Source organism: Thamnophis sirtalis, unplaced genomic scaffold (genome assembly GCF_051295495.1).
Source record: "Thamnophis sirtalis isolate CommonGarterSnake01/CBP01778 unplaced genomic scaffold, rThaSir2_p1.2 scaffold_5, whole genome shotgun sequence".
Lineage (NCBI taxonomy): Eukaryota > Metazoa > Chordata > Lepidosauria > Squamata > Natricidae > Thamnophis > Thamnophis sirtalis.
Genome location: NW_028261385.1, coordinates 131,225,895 through 131,247,323, shown reverse-complemented (window position 1 = coordinate 131,247,323; position 21,429 = coordinate 131,225,895). Strand labels below are relative to the sequence as shown.

The following is a 21,429-nucleotide window of genomic DNA, read 5'->3' as shown; positions in this document are numbered from 1 at the left end:
CTTTCGTCCAACAGACACAGTAGTGTGCTACTCCCAGAGGATGTACCCCCACAGAGCTGATCTGGATTTCAGGATAGAAACAGAAACAATTCCAGAACAAAAGATCATTTCGTGATTCCGGAGGTTGACCCTTCTGGCTCTACAAGTGACTCCAGATCCAACCCTCCCATTGGTGGCCACCTAGGGCTATTCACAAATCAATGGGAGCCAACCACAACAGACACCTGGGTTCTAAACACAGTGAGACTAGGCCTCACACTTGAATTTCTCTCCACACCCCCGAGATTCTTCATATGTTGCCCTATATCAAGAAACAACACAAAGAGGGGCCTCATGGAGGTCGCAATCCAACACCTGTTGGACATTGAGGCTATTCAGCTGGTACTAGTGGACCAACAGGGGCAGGGATTCTATTCCATCCTATTCGTAGTTCCAAAGTCTTTGGGTGGGTATGGAGAGCGATTCTGGACTTCAAAAGATTAAACGAACATCTCATATATAAGAGGTTCAAGATGCAGTCTCTCCAGTCCATCCTGGAGAGCATCCGGGAGGGTGACTTCTTAACATCCATAGATCTGATCGAGGCATTCCTCCATGTGCCTATCCTACCATCCCATCGCCGATTCCTCCGATTCTACTACTAGTGGAACTGGCAGCCCATCTCAGGGTGATCCCAATCTGCGTCCAGTGTTACCTGGACAACATCTTAATCCAGTCTTCCACCTCTGGGCGGCAGAGAATCTGCAAGACACAATCAGAGACCTTCAGGATCACAGATTTTTCATCAATTATGAGAAGAGTCATCTGACTCCTTCCACCCGCTTATCACACCTGAGGGCGATTATAGACACCTCATTATGCAAAGTCTTCCTATCACAGGAGCGACAAGACAGCATAAAAGCATTGGCGAACTGCATCTGAATGAACCGGTCAGTTCCACTGGTCCTTCTCTCACAGCTTCTGGGCAAGATGATACCTTGCATTACAATCGTTCCCTGGGAACGTCTACACACCAGGACCTTGCAGGGGTTCCTCCTACTGTACCAAAAGTCCGGCAATAGCAACTTAACCACCAATGTTCAGGTCCCACACAAGATACTCCAGTCCTTCCAGTGGTTCATGACAAAGGGATGTAGCTTCAAGAAGTCCAGCCATCTATCACCACAGATGCCCACCTCTTTGGCTGGGGTGCTCACTTTCAATCACAGATGGCCCAGGACCAGTGGTCACAGACCGATCTGGCGAACAACATCAACTGGCTGGAGCTCAGGGCAATCCATCTGCTCCTCATATCATTCCAGGACAGGATCTCTGGTCATCACGTTCTCATTCTGATGGACAACGTAGCTGCTAAGACTCACATCAGTTGTCAAGGGGGCACTACTCCAAACCCTTCATGCAGGAGGCAGAGAAATTGGGGCTCTGGGCAGAGAAGCACCTTCTGTCCATCAGGACGGAGCACATCTCAGGGACAACGAATGTACAGATGGACTGGCTCAGCAGGACCAAAGTCAACCACTCAGAGTGGCGACTGCATCCAGACCTGTTCAGGGCGCGGTCAGAATGTCAGAACGGTTCAGGACCCCGTTCCTTGACCTGTTTGCTACACTGTCAAACAGTCACTTGCCAAGGTTTTACTCCAGGTTCGCAACACTGGGAGCAGAGGGGACCAATGCATTCCGCACTCTGTGGCCTCAAGGTCTCCTATACACCTTCCCTTCCCTTGATCCCAGGGCTGTTCAGGAAGGTGTTGATGGAGAAGGCAGAGATATCGCCCTGGCTTCACACTGGCCCGAACAACCTTGGTTTGCAATTCTGGTCAGTCTGTCTGTATCCAGGCCATGGAGGATTCATCAGGACCAAATATCCCTCAGTCAGGGGGCCCCAGTCCACCCAGAACCACAATGGCTTCAACTGACTGTATGGCACTTGAGCAGAAGGTTCTGAGGCAGGGCAAGTTCTCCACCAGGGTGATCCAGGCCTTTAGGAGACCATCAACCAACAGAATCTATGACTCGACTTGGAAGACCTTCAAGGGCAACATTAATCCCACCTCTATCTGTAGCTAGATCCTAGAATTTCTCCAGGACGGCCTGGACACGGGCCTATTCCCCAACACCATATGCAGACAGGTGGCAGTTCTGTCGTTGGTGCTGTCATGTGGGGATTTGAGATCCTGTTGTATGCAGTTTCATTAAGGAAGCAACCAACTTAAAGCCTCTGGTAGTACAAAGGTATCCCATCTGAGATTTACCTAAGATCCTATAGGCACTCTCTTTGGCTCCCTTCAAGCCATTACAGATGGCCAGTCTGTGTTTTCTCACCTACAAGGTAGCCTTCCTTGTGGCGATTACCTTGGCTAGACAAATTTCAGAACTGGCAGCCCTCTCCATAAGGCAGGACTTGTGCGTATTTCATTCAAACAGAGTGGTTCTGTGGCTGGATCCCTCCTTCCCAAGGTCAATACCTTGTTCCACAGGGCATAGTAAATCATTTTGCCAGACTTCTGTCCAGGCCCAACTCATGCCTTAGAAAAGAAGGTGCATACCTTGGATGTCGGGAGGGCCCTTTGCATCTACATCAAAAGAACAAATTCTTTCAGAAAAACAGAATTCTATTCATGTACATGCAGCCTTCTATGCTGGGCAGCAAGGTCACGGCATCGAAAGCGTATGAGCTTCATGCTCGTCTGTTGCCCCGGCAAGTAATGGCCCACTCTACCAGGAGTATGGCCACTATGGCGGCATGGGCGACACAGGTCTCTCTAGAAGAAGTCTGTAGGGCTTGGTCCTCACCATCCCTGTTCATCAGACACTACAAGCTGGACAATTTCACTTTGGCTGAAGCGGCCTTCAACAGACTGGTCCTCCAAAAGATACACTCGGACCTGGAGACTCGGGACCAGACCGCGACCCACCCTTAGGACAAGCCAGCTTTGATATGTCCCATTCTTCGGATTCTCTGCTCAGCACACTGCAGAAGGGGCATTGGTCTTACCTGGTACGACCCTTCTCGATGTGCTGAGAGACAATCTAACCCCACCCTGGTGACCATCTTGTCCAGAGTCCAGGAGTGGATAACAGGATCAGTCAAGTCAACTGCTAAGCCTTCATCAAAAACTGGAGAGAGGCATGGCTGCAAAGTTTAAAAGGACTCAATGTCTGGGCAGAAGGGAGGAGTTAACCCTTTCTTTGGATTCTCTCTCAGCACACCGAGAAAGAGCATATCGGATAAGACCAACACCCCTTTCCTCCCCAGCAGTAATGTGGAAATTATTTTTTCTCAAAACTGTGTAAGTGCGATCACCAATCCGGTTGTTATACCAGTAGGATCCCACCTCCCACCAGAAGCCATATGCTAAAAAAAAAAAACCCACCTCATTGCCTTAATATATTCAAAACTGTATATTCATATCCACCAACCCTGGTAGGTACCAATCAATGCTTTTGATACTTTAATAGAATCGATTTTCACTTAGTCTCTGCTTTCTATCATATATATGTATGAAATGAAATGTGTGTGACAGGAGGTGCTAATGGTTACAAAACTTTGCAAGGTATAAATGAACTAATATGAGAGAAGCTGAAATACGTGGGTGGTACTTACACTTTTGAAGATCTAAATATTTTCCAGAATTGTGTTAAAATTGTTCTTTCCACTGTAAAATGTATTATTGTTAGGAGTTTGTTGAATAATATGCAGACTTTCATTCCATTTCCTGACTCTTCTGCATGAATGGAAACTATTGTCAGACATTATAAGGAGGGTTACCACTATGCCCTTCTATGGAGTTGAGTTTTAGGTTTAGAACACATTACTAAAACAAATACAAACAGCATCTGAGAAGTAGTTTAGGTGTGGATAAAAAGATTTATGTTGCTGCAATTGGAGCTGAATTGGGAATTAATAGAATTTGTTCTTGGTCTAAAATTAGGATGTACAATTATTGGTGCAAAATCAATACTATGGAAACTGTTGCACTATTCTCATGGTCATGTGATCGTAATTTGGACACCTGGTATGTGGCTCACACTTACAACCTTTGCAGCATCTTGTAGTCATATTACAATTTATAATCAACCAATTTCTGACAAGCAAAGTTAGTTAGGCTAGCCAGATTTTCTTAACAACCATGTGATTCACTTAATGGACCCAGTAAAATGGTCATAACTTCAGGTTTGGTCACATGATGACTTACTTTATCGACTTATGACGCAAATACCAATCCCCGTTGTGGGGCTCCCTGTAGTATATATATTTGAATTATATGAACTGTATAAGAAAGAGGGGGGGAACAGTATGTTGGACGACACATTAGGTAAATGTGTCTATTGGGAACCTTATACAGATAGTTTTTGACTTACAACACTTCATTCAGTGAAGTTATGGAACTAATTTATGACGTTGCAATGTTCAGGAGTCATTTTGCGACCTTCTGATAAGCAAAGTCAGTGAATAACCCAGATTCACTTAACAATTCATGTTATCAGTTTAACAAATGCAATCATTCACTTTACAAATGTGGCAAGAAAAGTTATAAAATTGGATAAATGCACTTAACAAATTTTTCACTTAGCATACATTTTGGGCTCAATTGTAGTCGTAAGTTAAGGACTACCTTAGTATTAGAACAAATTTCTTGTGTGGTCAGAAACTAACTATTGCGTTAAAATACAGCTCTGTATTTGAACAAAACAGTACAATTGAAAACCGCATATGTGAATCTGATTGGGCTAAATTGTAAGGATGGCACAGAAATAGGATTTGTATTTTCTTTTAGTTCTGCCTTTTGCTGTATTTCATAATACATGGTCTTTTATTGTTCTGTATTGTTTAAGTAATCTACAGTTAGATTCACTGAGTAAGATTGGTGGTACCTTTTTTTACCTATGCAACACTTGATCAATTGGCAAACATTATATTGGATGGACAAGCAAACTTTACCCTTTGAGACTGGTCTATAGGAACTCTGATTTTCTGGGAGCCAAATCTCAAACTGGAAGTCTGAAGCAGGCCGCTGCATTTTTGGACAGATTGCTTCTTTTCTTATAATAGGGCTATAACACAAATACAAGCGAATGGGAGAATGTTTTTGGTCACTTCTTAACTTTTTCTATTTTTCATTCTCTTCCCCCTATTTGCCCCCTATTTTTTGTCTTTTTGTGGGGGTTTTTTGTATCTTATATTTTGGGGAAAATTTAATAAAGTTGATGAAAGAAAAATAAAAAATGGGCGATGTTGAAAAAAATATAAGGATGTCATATTATTGTGGATGCTTAAAAAACAGATATTAGCCAAAAAATTGAAGCTATACAGGTAATCCTCACTTAATGACTGGATGCTTAACGATCATTCAAACTGAAAAAAGTTACTTATGACGTATCCTCAGAGTTATTACTGCCCCTCCCCACCATGGACACAACTGGCCCACATTTATGACCAGTTGCAGCATCCTGCAGCCATGTACTCATGATTTCTAGTGCTCTTTGCTGTTTTTCACCAGAAAAAGGCAAAAGGCACACATTGGATATGTTGGATTCATTTAATGACCATGTTCGCCTAATGACCATTAAATAAAAATTGTCATAAAATCAAGTCTGGTCACCTGATGACCCACTTAAGGACTGAAAAGATTTACAACAAAGCTCTATGCCTGATTGTGGTTGTTAAACATGGGCAATTTATAGGGGCTTCCCTTCACCTCCAGTTATCTAAAGGTGTTTTTTTTTTCTCCCATTCATTTGTGTCCAATTCTCAGAGATTCCTTGGAAAAATCTTGGTAGTTTTGTTGGCATGGTTTTTTATTCAATAGGTGGGACTAGAACTCACAGTTCCCTGGTTTCTAACCTGATGCCTTAACCACTAGATCAAATATATTCTTATGTAACCAATTTTTTTTTAAATGCTTATCTGGAGTGTGTTTGTTTGTTTTGTTTATTTTTTGTGTCCCACATTTTCCATTTTTTACAAAAAATCTCAAGGCAGTGAACCTATCCTACATACTTTTCTCCTCTTATTTTTCCCACAACCATCCTGTGAACCTTATTTATATAAAATAAAGCACGCATCCCTGGCCAAATGATATGTTTAAATAAACTGCTAAGAGAGCAGAAGCTAACTGAAACTTTGGTACCACGTTAAACCCAACATCTTTCTGCAAATTTGGCTGCATAGTTCATGTTTATTTTCCATATTCATTACAGTGAATATGGGAAATGCAGTAGTTTGGACACTCATTCAGGTAATCCTTTTTAGCACCAGTGGCAAAAATAATAGCTTCAAATATTTCCTTTAGCTAGCTAGGAGCTATTCTTGCTTTTTAATTCCCCCCCCTCCATTCATTTTTTGGGGGGAAAGGTAGTGCATTCCATAATCAATTGCTTATATTTCAGAAAGTGGAAATTATATTTCAGTGGAGAATTGCTTGATTGTCATTGTAACATCACACATATATGACCTGCTTAAAGAATATAATTTAAAAGTGTTGAATGCCACTACATAACATATATTTTTTTTGACCCAAATCTTGTAGGTATTCAGCATTATTGTTTGAATTTGATGAATTAATTTTAAAAAAAGAGCAGCAAAGCCTGTCATTTTGTTTCATGGTTCCAAAAATATCATTTAGAAATATTGCAGATGTCCACATACTCAGTGCATACTTGGGGTCTAAAGAGTATGCATTTGAAAATGGTACTTCAGCACAGTGCTCAAATCCTGACCATGGGAATCCTTTTAATTGCTCTTTCAGTTAATTTGCTTTTGAACAGTTTACTTTGTAATTTACTCTTGCACAGAGCTCTCACAAGGGGAACTTCTCTGTAGCTGATGAGGTTATTTTAGTGTGTTGTGATCTTCATTGCTGCGATAAATTGACTCATAATTGAAGTGGCATCTGTACTATATTTTGTTTTCTGCACAGTTTCAGATAAGTGTCTCCATAGTACATTACCAAATAATGATTTTTATATTTTAATAGTATGCCTCTGATATATACAGCATTCCAATATCAGAACTTGTATGATATATGTTTTGACTGATGGGAAATCTTAAATGCTCTCTGAGGTGCAAAGATGCCATGGTTAGTCCAGAGCTTTTCTTAAAGTCTGTTTGAAGTTGAAATTGCTTTTTAAAGGCCTCTGAATATATTTGTCAGCACCAGTTCAACCTTAAATTCAGAACTAAAATAACACCTTTTTTATTATTACCTTTTAGAACAAGGCATTGAACAGCTGAATTCCTCCCCCTCCCCTCGGAGTCAGGCACATAATAGTCATTATGGAGGGAGCAGGATAAACCATTCCTAGTACCTCATGAATTTAGTACAGAACCGTTGCCTCCCGCCAGCCAGTTGGTTTTTGGGTCTCTGCCGCACATGTGCAAGGGGGGGGTGCATGCAGGAGACACACTCACATGTACGGGGGATAGGGATGACACGCATTGAATTATGGGTCTGCGCGCTTTCGGCACGCAGTGACAAAAAGGTTAGCATATAGAAGATTGTATGTGTGTTGGGAGGAGGGTGTCTTGGTTATTCCCATATCACAATTTATTATGAGCAGATATGATCTACCTATGATTCCTGTGCCATTAAGGTTTCTCAGTGTCTCTTTTTCTCTTTGCAGGTGACTTGGTTCGAATGGTTGTGTAAATTGCCACAACAGTAGTAGATATAGCCATTCCCAATGTATTCCACCATAGGATAATGGCCTCTGGAATTGATTTTATTGTAAATCAATAAAACATATGTATGTATGTATGTATGTATGTATGTATGTATGTATGTATGTATATGTATATATACATACATACAGAGAGAATGAAAGTAGACATTTAATTTGACTTTCCCTTTTAAAAAATTGTGAACTAACAATTCTGTCACTATAAATATTTCAGTGGCTTCTTTTAGAACTCGTGTTCCATTTCCCTCTCTTTTTTCTATTCAGTCCACCTGTTCTTTCAAGATAAAATATGGTTTTTCAAGTGTCTGCTACATTGTTTCTTAGATTAGCCTTCTTACATTAGCCTGTAACATATAGTGGCTTGAAATTGAGTAAAAAGTGGCACATTCTCATTGATCCCATCTATTATTATTCTCAACATTTATGTACTGCATTCATGTGAAAAATCTTAAATAACCGTTCTCATTCACATATATCTCTCAGTCTGGTCCAGGGTCCCCCTTTAGTAAATCTTGAATCAGGTGCAGAATTCTTCTTTGAATGGAAGTGAATGCAGTTCTGCCGTTTATGTGGAAGCTAAGGAAAATAAGAGGCCATTGAAAGTCCATTCTTTCTATTCAGTTTTCAGAGTTTGTACTTTCAGACAAATACCTGAAGAAATTTTAAATTCCACTCTTCTGTGTGGTGCAACATATTAAATAATGAATACATCATCATCATTTTGGGAATGCTGCTCAAGAAGCAGGAGAGTGATGAGCCATCTAAAATGATTATATTGGGCAACTTTTTAGCACTGTTTTTGGTAATCTCAATTTTTTCATCTATAGATTATGTGTCAATATGAGCTTGTAGATGTAGAACACCTGATGGACACAATAATGTTTAATTTTTATATGAATGCTATATAGAATGCTATTTAGGCATAATAGAAGACTAATGAAATGTCCTCCCCAAAAGTAGCAAATAAACCAGTGGTGAAATCCAAGTGTGGGCGTGGCTTGGTGGGCATGGCTTGGTCATATGACTGGGGTAGATGTGGCCAGATTGACGTCACTCACTGTTAGATCCAGGAGCTGCACATTCTGAAGCACATTCTGCCCTTCTGAAGCCCCCCAACGCTTTGAGTTTCGATGAAAACCAAAGACAGCACATTTCCCTAGAAGAATCTGATACCAACCCAAAAGCATGGTGGTAGAGATGTTATGGTTTGGGGCTATTTGGCTTCATTGGGACCTGGGCATCTGTCCATCACAGACTCCACTATGAATTCTTCATTGTATCAGAGGGTGCTTGAGGGTAGTGTGAGAACAACTGTCGGAAGACTGAAATTCAGCCCAAAGTGCACCTTGCAACATGTTTATTAAACAATTTACCGCTAAACTGTGGTAAATTCCCCAAGAAATGGCCGGGGGTGGGTGGGAGGAAATGAAGGGTTTCTAGAAATGGATTGCATAGCTGAAAAGATCCTACATGTTGGAGTGGAGGGAGGAAAATTCCTCTTAGTCAATGTCAAGAGACTGACAGACAGTTGCAATGTAAAACAGATCTGGGCATTTTACAGCTCCCAGGCCACAACGGCCCTTTAGTTGTCCCTGTTGGCCCTTTGGCTGTCTATGTCCTGCCTGCATGTGGTTATTTGGAAGTTAGAAATCAAATGTAAATAAGTCAATATCATGCATGCAATACAACTGCATTACTTTTATTTTGAAGGCAACTGTTTTTTTTCCCAGTTTACGTATGTGCGTGTATATGTGCCTATGCACCTTCAGAGACCTATTGGTTCACCCTTCCACAACAGTCCCAGTTTCTTATGTGGCCCCTTGGAAAAATTAATTGCCCACCCCTGGTATAAGATATGAGGTGCCAAAGGGAACAGTACCACGTCCTGTTTCTACCAAGGGGTGTCTTTATTTTTTCTACAGAAGGAAATGATATGTCTATTAATTTGTTTTTAAATAAATGATTGCAACATCTATTCTTCATAGTTTTTTTGTCCAATTACATCACTTTTATTTTTATATACTATTTGAATAAAGATAAAATATTACTATATCCACATGTGTTTGAAAAAAAAACTACACGGGGCTACTTCTTCACATAACTATGCCTGAATTATTATCTGCTGTAGCTTTTTCGGTGTTTCCCGTTCTCTTGTTTCCTGAAATATGATGTTTCTTCCGTGCTTTGGTGTATATCTTTATGTACTAATGATTACTGTAGATACACTATATTGCCAAAAGTATTCGCTCACAACTGATTCTGATTATGTGGATGGGTGAGCGAATACTTTTGGCAATATAGTGTATATTTTGAAATGTTTGACTTGAAATTCAAGTCTTAAGTCTGGTAAGAAGGTTAGATAAATGACATAGTGCTGTAGGCAAACAATTTAATGGCTTTTATTATACATTAATCACTTTATTTTAGGCTCTCGTTTAAGATGAGACTAGTGAAATGCTGCATTCCAGCTATTTTTAAAAAATGCCTCCCCTCTTTTAATAAACACTTGATTTGTGATGAAGTTAAGTAATGGCTAGCAATTCTGCTGCTATGTGTAGCTATTAAGTAGGATTGTATGATGTGCAGGTGTGTCTCAGAAAAAATGTGACATATTGAAAAGTTCACAGAAGAAAATATACTTGTATTTCTTCTTTTTCCCCAGAACACATCAGTAATGGAGGATCAGAATGAAGATGAGTCTCCAAAGAAAAACACATTGTGGCAGGTAGGCTTAATTCAGATTTCCTTATATTTAATATTATCTTTAATAATTTAAAGAGTTACTGTAGAAGTGTTCCCTTCGATGCTGGTTTTATTTAATGTATTATTGAATAAGGAGCAGCTGTAAGAGCTTTTGTTTTGCTAATACAGAATTGCTAAAAATATTTGCTTGATCACTGAGGCCCCAAGAAGCTCATCCAAAATTCTTTATAGTTGTTTATTAGTCTGTTGTCCTAACCTAGACGTTGAGCCGTACTATGGGTTCCTCATTTTTATGCCCACCTTCCTTACGTTCCAGATTCTCTGCTTACATATTCTGAATTCCCTTCACTTTCTTTGAATCTTTTTCTTTTGCAGCTGATCTCATAGTTCTCTGTAGTCACTAGGTGGTGCTGTAGGTATAGAAATAGAGATGAGTACTGCCCATATGAGAGACCATGAGCATTGTTGCCATTATTCACCGTTGCAACATGAAGATGAATAGTGGTGGAGATAAACGTTCACTTGACACTTGATTTTTATTTTATTTTGTATTTACAGTGGGGCAAAAAAGTATTTAGGCAGCCACCAATTGTGCAAGTTCTCCCACTTAAAAAGATGAGAGAGACCTGTAATTGACATCATAGGTAGACCTCAACTATGAGAGACAAAAAGAGAAAACACTATCCAGACAGTCGCCTATACCCACGATGGGTGAAGTACAAGTATCCAGACAATGACATTGTCTGATTTGGAAAGAATTTTTTTGCAAATTATGGTGGAAAATAAGTATTTGGTCAATATCAAAAGTTCATCTCAATACTTTGTTATATATCCTTTGTTGGCAATGACAGAGGTCAAACGTTTTCTGTAAGTCTTCACAAGGTTGGCACACGCTGTTGCTGGTATGTTGGCCCATTCCTCCATGCAGTTCTCCTCTAGAGCAGTGATGTTTTGGGGCTGTCGCTGGGCAACACGGACTTTCAACTCCCTCCAGAGGTTTTCTATGCGGTTGAGATCTGGAGATTGGCTAGGCCACTCCAGGACCTTGAAATGCTTCTTACGAAGCCACTCCTTCGTTGCCCGGGCGGTGTCTTTGGGATAATTGTCATGCTGAAAGACCCAGCCAAGTGTCATCTTCAATGCCCTTGCTGATGGAAGGAGGTTTGCACTCAAAATCTCACGATACATGGCCCCATTCATTCTTTCCTGTACACGGATCAGTCGTCCTGGTCCCTTTGCAGAGAAACAGCCCCAAAGCATGATATTGCCCCCCCCACACACACACACAACGTGTGCTTCACAGTAGGTATGGTGTTCTTTGGATACAACTCAGCATTCTCTCTCCTCCAAACACGACGAGTTGTGTTTCTACCAAATAGTTCTACTTTGGTTTCATCTGACCATATGACATTCTCCCAATCCTCTTCTGGATCATCCAAATGCTCTATAGCAAACTTCAGACAGGCCCGGACATGTACTGGCTTAAGCAGGGGGACACGTCTGGCACTGCAGGATCTGAGTCCCTGGCAGCGTAGTGTGTTACTGATGATAGCCTTTGTTACATTAGTCCCAGCTCTCTACAGGTCATTCACTAGGTCCCCCCGTGTGGTTCTGGGATTTTTGCTCACTGTTCTTGTGATCATTTTGACCCCACGGGGTGAGATCTTGCGTGGAGCCCCAGACTGAGGGAGATTATCAATGGTCTTGTATGTCTTCCGTTTTCTAATTATTGCTCCCACAGTTGATTTTTTCACACCAAGCTGCTTGCCTATTGCATATTCAGTCTTCCCAGCCTGGTGCAGGTTTACAATTTTGTTTCTGGTGTCCTTCGATAGCTCTTTGGTCTTCACCATAATGGAGTTTGGAGTGTGACTGTGTGAGGTTGTGGACAGGTGTCTTTTATACTGCTAACAAGTTCAAACAGGTGCCATTAATACAGGTAATGAGTGGAGGACAGAGGAGCTTCTTAAAGAAGAAGTTACAGGTCTGTGAGAGCCAGAAATCTTGCTTGTTTGTAGGTGACCAAATACTTATTTTCCACCATAATTTGCAAAAAAATTCTTTCTAAATCAGATAATGTGATTGTCTGGATTTGTTTTCTCATTTTGTCTCTCATAGTTGAGGTCTACCTATGATGTCAATTACAGGCCTCTCTCATCTTTTTAAGTGGGAGAACTTGCACAATTGGTGGCTGACTAAATACTGTTTTGCCCCACTGTACGTTGTAGAGATTGGAATTGCCTTCCTAGACTGTACATGATTTAATCCAGGGCTGTCAAACTCACAGTCCGCAGGCCAGATGCACTGGCCACACCCACACCTAGTTTAGCAATGGGTGACAACGCTGACGATGCAAGTTTGACCACCCTGATCAAATCCATTCAGGATTTTTAATCAGAGGGGTTTTTTGTAACAACTGGCAGTTCTTAACAATAGTTTGCTTGTATAAAATTGTAAACTATTCTGGGAAATATTTGTATTTTGAATGATTGATTTATCTGCCATCAAGTCGTTTTCAATTCCTAGCAACCAACAGAGCCATCTCTAACCAGTTCTTTCAAATCTCCCAATGGTGCCCTCATCTTCATCATAACTGAGTCCACCTATTTTGCTGTTGGTTGTCCTCTTCTTTGCATTCTTCCCACATTTCTCAGCATCAGAGCCTTTTTCAGAAAGCTGCATCTTCACATAATGTGTGTGAAACTTTGCACAGTGTGTCCAAACTTTGCATAATATGTCTGAAGTTTGTACTTTAGTACGTGGTAAATGTTAGTAACAACTTGTTTAGCCACAGTTACTGTGATGAATAGATAAGGCTTTTAATGACTGTCAAGAAATTTATTAAGAATGAAGTATTTATTCTGTATTTGGGGGAAGCGGGGTAGAATAATTCTAGTGACAGTATTTCAATTGCTAATTTTTTTAGTGAAAACCAGATCGAAACAAATATATAAAGAATGTATCAGGTGATAAGAAATTTCTCATTCAGGATTGGGGGGGGGGGAATACCAGTTGGTATTTCTTCGAAATGAATCAAACTTTTTAGACTAAATGTATGACATGCAAAATGTGAATAACTAGGCTATTGCTATTAATATCTGTAATAGAATATCTGCAATACAATTCTAAAAATTAAAGGGGAAACATATTTTTTTCTGTTTGTGTTTTTCATAAAACAGATAAGCAATGGAACTTCATCTGTAATAGTCTCAAGGAAACGACCATCTGAAGGAAATTACGAAAAGGAAAAAGACTTGTGTATTAAGTATTTTGACCAGTGGTCTGAATCAGATCAGGTTGAATTTGTGGAACACCTCATTTCACGAATGTGTCACTATCAGCATGGACATATTAATTCCTACTTAAAGCCCATGCTGCAAAGGGATTTTATCACTGCTTTACCAGGTAGGTTTTGTTGCATGTTGTAATGAAATGTAAAATTAAGCCGTTTAGATTACATTACACACCTAACAAATTTTATTAATCACTAAAGCAATTATTATATGCTTTGTACTCCAGCTGAATAATTGTGATGGCCACTGGATGCCAGTATTGTTCCATTTAAAAATAGATTTTGAACTGTGTGTTTTAAATGGAGTTGTTGCAAATTACTACATTAAGGTTTTCCCTAATTTTGAACCTTGACAAAGGATTTGGTTTAAAGAGGATTGTACTATTGTACTTACAGGTGAAACTCGAAGAATTAGAATATCATGCAAAAGTTCTTTTATTTCAGTAATGCAACTTAAAAGGTGGAACTAATATACGAGATAACTCATTACATGCAAAGCAAGATAGTTCAAGCCGTGATTTGTCATAATTGTGATGATTATGGCATACAGCTCATGAAAACCCCAAATCCACCATCTCAAAAAATTAGAATATTACATACAATCAATAAAACAAGGATTGTACATAGAACAATATCGGACCTCTGAAAAGAATAAGCATGCATATGTACTCAGTACTTGGTTTGGGCCCCTTTTGCAGCAATTACTGTCTCAATGTGGCATGGCATGGCATGGAAGCTATCAGCCTGTGGCACTGCTGAGGTGTTATGGAACACCAGAATGCTTCAGTAGCAGCTTTCAACTCTTCTGCATTATTCAGTCTCATGTCTCTCATCTTTCTCTTGGCTATGCCCCATAGATTTTCTATGGGGTTCAGATCAGTCGAGTTTGCTGGCCAATCAAGCACAGTAATCCCACGGTCATTGAACCAGGTTTTGGTGCTTTTGGCGGTGTGGGCAGCTGGAAAATGAAGTCAGCATCCCCATAAAGCTCGTCTGTGGAAGGAAGCATGCTCTAAAATCTCCTGGTAGATGGCTGTGTTGACCCTGGTCTTAATGAAGCACAGTGGTCCAAAGTCCTGTTGCTCCTTGGTCCAAAGTCCTCTTTTCTGATGAGAGCAACTTTTGCATCTCATTTGCAAACCAAGGACCCAGAGTATGGAGGAAGAATGGAGAGGCCAATCAAGCACAGTAATCCCACGGTCATTGAACCAGGTTTTGTGCTTTTGGCAAACCAAGTACTTGAGTACATATGCATGCTTATACTTTTCAGAGGTCCGATATTGTTCTATGTACAATCCTTGTTTTATTGATTGCATGTAATATTCTAATTTTCTGAGATGGTGGATTTGGGGTTTTCATGAGCTGTATTCCATAATCATTACAATTATGACAAATCACGGTTTGAGCTATCTTGCTTTGCATGTAATAAGTCTTATCTCGTATATTAGTTTCACCTTTTAAGTTGCATCATGAAATAAATGAACTTTTGCACGATATTCTAATTTTTCAAGTTTCACCTGTATCTGTGCTTTTCCTAGCTGCTGTTGTAATCTCATTTGGAAGAAAGGCAATCTCTCTGCTCTTTCTGCTGATCTACTCACAGTTTTTTTTCCTCCTTCTCTCTGACTTTAAAATTTTACTTCTGTTGTCATTAGTGTTCTTTTTTGCATTTTTGAAGGAAAAAAATGGTTTGTGTGGGATTAGTTGTCCAGAACACTCTAAAATCCGATTCTAAATAGTTAAATAGAAATAGGTTCATTGTAGACCCTCCAACTTGGTCAAGCTGTGGAATATATTTAGAAAAGGGAAATCCCAAAACATGTCATTGTCCTCATAAAACCTATAAGCAAATCAGGAAGACACATTACAAACAAAATATGGTGAAACAGACTTGTTCCAGGTTGCAGAGGAATGAGACATACTCTCACTGTATACTCTCCCCTTAATTATTAAACACGTGCTGATTTATGTTAAGGGAAACTAGATTGGAAGAAGATGACCATGTTTTTCAAAATGGAGGAAGAACTATCAATATCCTGTGATATATTGATGACACCACTCTGGTAGCTGAAAAATGCAAGGATCCTATGAGCTCTGGTAATAGAGTTCTCTCAAACTGTGAGCTGTGGGTGACTACTACTATTACTACTACTACTACTACTAATAATGATGATGATGATGATGCTTGAATGATTACATCCAGAAAAGTGAAGAACCAATGATTAAGGAAGTAAATAAAGGAGGCCTTTTAAAGACAACTAAGTCAAAGAATATAAGAAAGAAGTAATTGAGAAACGAGCTGAAAATTAGAAAAAAAAAAGCTATGAATAGCCAATACTTGAAAAGTATTGAAGGCAAAGGTGACCAAAAGCTAATTGGGAAATGGTTAAGATCAGGAGCACTGAAAAAAGAAACAGAAGGCTTTATTTTGGCAGCTAAAGAACAAGCCTTAGCCACAAACTACATGAAGGCAAAAATTCAACTTGTTACCACCAACAGCAAATGTCGCCTCTGTAATGAGAAAGACGAGACAGTCGACCACTTAATCAGTGGGTGCAGCAAAATTTCACAAACTGACTACCTACAACACTGTGACCGAGTTGCTAAGATTATTCACTTGAAATTGTGCCAAAAGTTTGGATTTGAGTACAGCAAAAACCACTGGGACCATCAGGTTGAGAAGGTTTTAGAGAATGAGAAAGTCAAGATCTTGTGGGACTTCAGAATCCAGACTGACAGGCACTTGGCCCACAACACACCTGACATAACAGTAGTTGAAAAGAAAAAAGTATGGTTCATTGACATTGCAATACCTGGAGATGCACGAATTGAAAATAAACAGCAAGAAAAGATCACAAAGTACAGGGACTTGCAAATTGAAGTTGAGCGACTGTGGAAAAAGAAATCGTGTGTTGTAATTGGAGCCCTTGGAGCAATACCTAAAGGGCTACCTTGCTATTTGGAAATTTTAAATTTATCAGACTTGAACATTCTGATTCTACAAAAAACCACCCTACTTGGAACAGCTTATATCCTCCGATGTTACCTTAACAATTCCTAGGTCCTTGGTTAGGACTCGAGCTGTTGAGCTACCAACCAGCCCCAAAGACTGTGAATCTCACCAAAGATTAACCACATAATAATAACTGTTAAGTTTTTACCACACTGAATCAAATCAAAGAGGAAAACAATGATGATAACAACTACAGACAGTAAGTGCCGCCTATGCAAAGAAGCTGAAGAAACAGTGGACTACCTGGTAAACTGCTGCAAGATGATCGCACAGATTGACTACAAGCAGTGGCATGACAAAGTAGCAACAATGGTGCATTGGAAGACCTGCAAGAAATACCATTTGCTTGTAAGCAAGAACAGGTGGGACCATAAAATAGAGAAAGTCATAGAAAATGAAGATGTTAAATTGCTCTGGGACTTTAGAATTCAAACAGACAGGCACCTGCCATATAACACCCCAAACTTAACAATTGTCAATAAGAAAGACAAGAAAGTCCAGATAGTGGATGTGGCAGTTCTTGGAGACAGTAGAAGAGAAGAGAAAGAACTGGAGAAGATAACAAAATACAAAGACCCACAAATAGAAATAGAATGACTATGGTAAAGGCAAGCAAAAGTAGTACCAATAGTAATAGGTGCTTTGGATGCAATCCCAAAACAACTGGAGCAGCACTTGAACATCATTGGCATTGACAAATTTGCCATCCATCAATTGCAGAAGGTGGCTTTACTTGGAACAGCTTCCATCCTGCGATGATACCTGTAACACCGTCAAACATCCAGATTTGCCTATCCCAGGTCTTTGGTAAGGATTGGAGAGGTAGCAAAAATGCCAAACCCAGTCTGAACATCTGGCTGACTGCGATGATTATTATTATTAATAATAATAATAATAATAATAATAATAATAATAATTTGACTGCACAAGAACAAACAAGCCTTGCAGACTAATTCTGTGAAAGCAAAAAATCAACACGGCAGTAACAACAACAAATGTTGCTTATGCAATGAGAAAGATGAAACAGTAGATATATTATCAGTGGCTGCAGCAGAGTCTCAGAGACTGATTATCTACAATGTCATGATTGAGTTGCCAAAATTATACATTGGAAGTTTTGCCATATGTTTGAGTTGGAATGCAGCAAAAATTACTGGGAACATCAAGTTGAAAAAGTTCTTGAAAATGAACAGGTCAAGATCTGTGGAACTTTAGAATCCAAACAGATAAACATCTGGCACACAACACACCTGACATCACTATTGTAGAAAAGAAAAAATCTGGTTCATTGATATTGCAATGCCAGGTGATGTATGAATTGAAGAGAAACAGCTGGGAAAAATAATGAAATATTGCAATTTGCAAATTGAAGTTGAGGAAGAAATCAGTGGTTGTACCAATAGTAATGAGCCCGTAGAGCATACCCAAAAGGGTTGCCTAGATATATGGAAATTTTGAACTTATTAGACCTGACTATACTGACTTTGCAAAAAACCACCTTACTTGGAACTGCCTACTTACTCAGACGTTATCTTAACAGCTCCTTGGTTAGGACTTGTTGACTTCTTACCAGTCCCAGACTGTGAATTGAATTGAAGATTAAATCAATAATAATAATCATCATTATCAATAGGTTGTACCTGCCAAGAAAAATAAGGGGCTATTGCAAATCCATCAAACTGTAGAAGAAGAAAGATGAAGTTTGAATGATTATGTGAACCAAAGCACAGAAAAATTGCTGCAGGCTGTGAAAACGGAGAACATTATAAAAACATTAGAAACAAAGGCAGAATATGAGGAAAAACAGCTGGATGACAGATTAAATAGATGGAAAATCAAAGCTGCATGGACCACACTTGAAAAACATTGAAGGGAAATGTGATGATAACCTAACATGGGCATGGCTTAAGATGGGAACCATCAAGAAAGAAACGGAAGATTTAATACTGGCTGCTCAAGAACAAGCACTACAAAGTAATGCCATGAAAGCAAAGATACAAAAATCGCCCGGCAATCCAAACTGCTGACTTTGCAACAACAAAGTCGAAACTGTTTCACATTTAATATGTGAATGCAGCAAATCTCACAAACTGATTACAAAGCTAGACATGACCAAGTTGTTAAATTGGTCATTATGTAAAAAATATGAATTACCTGTATCCAGAAAGTCATGGGAACATAAAGTGAAAAAGTTATCAAAAATGAGAAGGTGAAGATCTTGTGGGACTTTCGAATACAGATGGATTGTCATTTGGAACATAACACGTCAGATATCACAGTTGTCGAAAACCTAAACATACAATTTATTGACATCGCGGTACCAGGAGATGTCAGAGTTGAAGAAAACTGGAAAAAATCACGAAATGCCGCGACCTGGCCATGGAAACTACGCAATTATGGATGAAACATGTAACAATGATACCCATTGTCATCAGGGCACTTGGTACCATGTCCAAGAATTTCATAAGATACATCGAGAAATTGCAGCTTCCTGCAATAACACCAGCGGAACTGCAAAAAACTGTTTTAAAAAGGAACATCGTATATTTTAAGAAGGTACTTGGTTGATACCTAGGACACTGGCAGCAACCTGTATCAACCATTAGCATCAGTCAATGGTATTTGTGAAACATGAGTTTCATGTTTAATGAATAAAGTATAATAATAAAATAATACAAAGACTTGCAAATAGAAATAGAATGATTGTGGCAAAAAGAGCAAAGGTGCAATACCACTAGTAATAACAGAATAACAGGATTGGAAGAGTCCTTGGGGTCTTCTAGTCCAATCCATGCTCAAGCAGAAAACCCTATACCATTTCAGATAAATAGGCACCTTGGATGCAATCCCAAAACAACTGAAGCACCACTTGAAGTCCAACAGCACTGATAAATTCACCATCAGTCAGTTGTAAAAAGCAACTTTACTTGGAACAGCTTACATCCTGCGACAATGTTTCTTAACACCATCAACATCCATATCTGTCTATCCTAAGTCTTTGGAAAGGACTTGATAGATGGATAAAATGCCAAATGCAATCTGAACATCTGGGTGACTGCAATGAACCATAACAATAGTTCAGTAAAATGAGACTAAAGTTAAAGACAAAGAAAACCAAACTCAATCATAATAGGCACAACAACCAAGCATAGATTTATCAGTGTGGGTATTGTAATGATAGGCAATTTCTGCTTTTGGGAGTCAACCATCCTAAAATCATCATCAAAAGACCTGAAGGACAAGTGATTAGGGACAGATCATCTTAAAGAATATCTGAGTGGTTCAACACCGACTTGATGGCATGTAATCAAATCAGTCAGGGCAGTTTGACATTCTTTGATTACATTTGTTGAAATGATTTTAAGTAACTGCCTTTCCTATGTCCCCTGAAATATCAGTTTATTAATAATATTGTCACTCCTTCAGTGATGCTTCAAAAAGAGCGAGAGAACTGAAGACAATCTTGTTTGTATTGACTTTCTGTAATATTCAGCCAAATGTATAAGAATGGTAATTGGATGAAGACTACGCTAGTGATTCATATTCTCTGCTAGTGTGCTGGCTTTTCATGATGGGTTGTCATTAGCTTTTGATTCTGACTTAGGTCTCTTCATGCTATCTTCTTGTCTTGTTTATCTTTTTTCTCCCTACTGTATATAAGCTAGCTAATTCACTGTTGTAATATTTGACTCTTAATTTTCTTTCCCCCACCCTTGTGCACTTGGAACGAGAGCCATTTCTTTTATTTTCAGTACTTTCTTAATGATCCATCAGTCTATAATTTTTTATTAAACATTTTTCCTGACCTGCTGCTGCTTGATGTTCCCCAGATTCATCCTCGCTATCCGTCTTTAAACTTCTTACTTTTCTTTTCTTTGGCTTTCTCTATTTTTTCCTCTCTGTATTATTAGCTGTCTGGTGGGGTTGTGCAAAATATTTTAAATTCAATACCAAGTACAGGCCATTTGATGTTTATCTTACACTCAAAATGCATGTCCTGAATTCAAAATGCTGTCTAAGGGATTGATCACTTTGGAAGTATTTCAGCTTCAGAATGGTTCTGTTTCGAACTTGGGAGTCATTCAAAATCATTTAAACAGCTTGTTTCGAATGCAGAGGAACTATTCCGAATTTGAAAAATGGGTTTGAAACTTGAAACGCGATACAGTATTTATTTATTTTTAATTTAAAATGGTTCCACTTGTACAATGTTGTATACTCACAATCTCTTGCATGGAATGCATTTGATTTTCTTTGTAGCCATGATGTATCTGCATTTTTTGAAAATGAATTTGATTTTCTTTTCCATATACATTTTTCAAATATTTATAAAACTGGAAGTTGGGAAGGAAAGGCAGCACGGTTCCTTTTCCTTTCTCCCCCCCCCCCCCCACTCTGTGCAAATGGAAGCAAGCAGAGTTGCACTTCAGTGCTAGAGAGAAATTGCAGCCTTGTATATGAGGCCAATGTTTACTAAGGAGAGTCTGCTGCCCAAGGATGCCTTGCTAATTTCCCTCATCTGAAGTATTTGAGGGAATGTGAATTTCATCAGTAGATTCCTTAAATGCTTTAGATCCGGATTGTTGGAAATTAATGCAGTCTCCGCCCTTAGGGTCCCTCTCCCTAGGGTGACTAGAAGCCAAGTGGAACCCAAACTCAGAAAGAATACATTGACATCGCCGTTCTAGTTGCACTGCCTACTCAGACTAGTAGTACCAGAGTACAACTACAGGTCTAAA

General features: G+C 39.3%; 2 protein-coding genes across 6 annotated transcripts in view; both read left to right on the top strand.

The window, feature by feature from the left end:
- The window catches only part of FBXW11 (F-box and WD repeat domain containing 11), a 78,697-nt gene that overhangs the window by 33,500 nt on the left and 23,768 nt on the right, over positions 1–21,429 (top strand). For all 5 annotated transcript variants that reach the window (XM_014066512.2, XM_087716896.1, XM_014066511.2 and 2 more), the window contains 2 exons: positions 10,345–10,407; positions 13,565–13,790. In XM_014066512.2, coding sequence (XP_013921987.1) covers positions 10,357–10,407; positions 13,565–13,790 — 277 coding nt within the window. In that variant the 5' untranslated portion in view covers positions 10,345–10,356. The remainder of the gene's footprint in view (positions 1–10,344; positions 10,408–13,564; positions 13,791–21,429) is intronic.
- On the top strand, positions 15,492–17,547 carry LOC148045645 (uncharacterized). The gene has a single exon (XM_087715165.1). It carries the CDS (start codon positions 16,001–16,003, stop codon positions 16,736–16,738), a length of 738 nt encoding a protein of 245 aa, XP_087571291.1. The 5' UTR covers positions 15,492–16,000; the 3' UTR covers positions 16,739–17,547.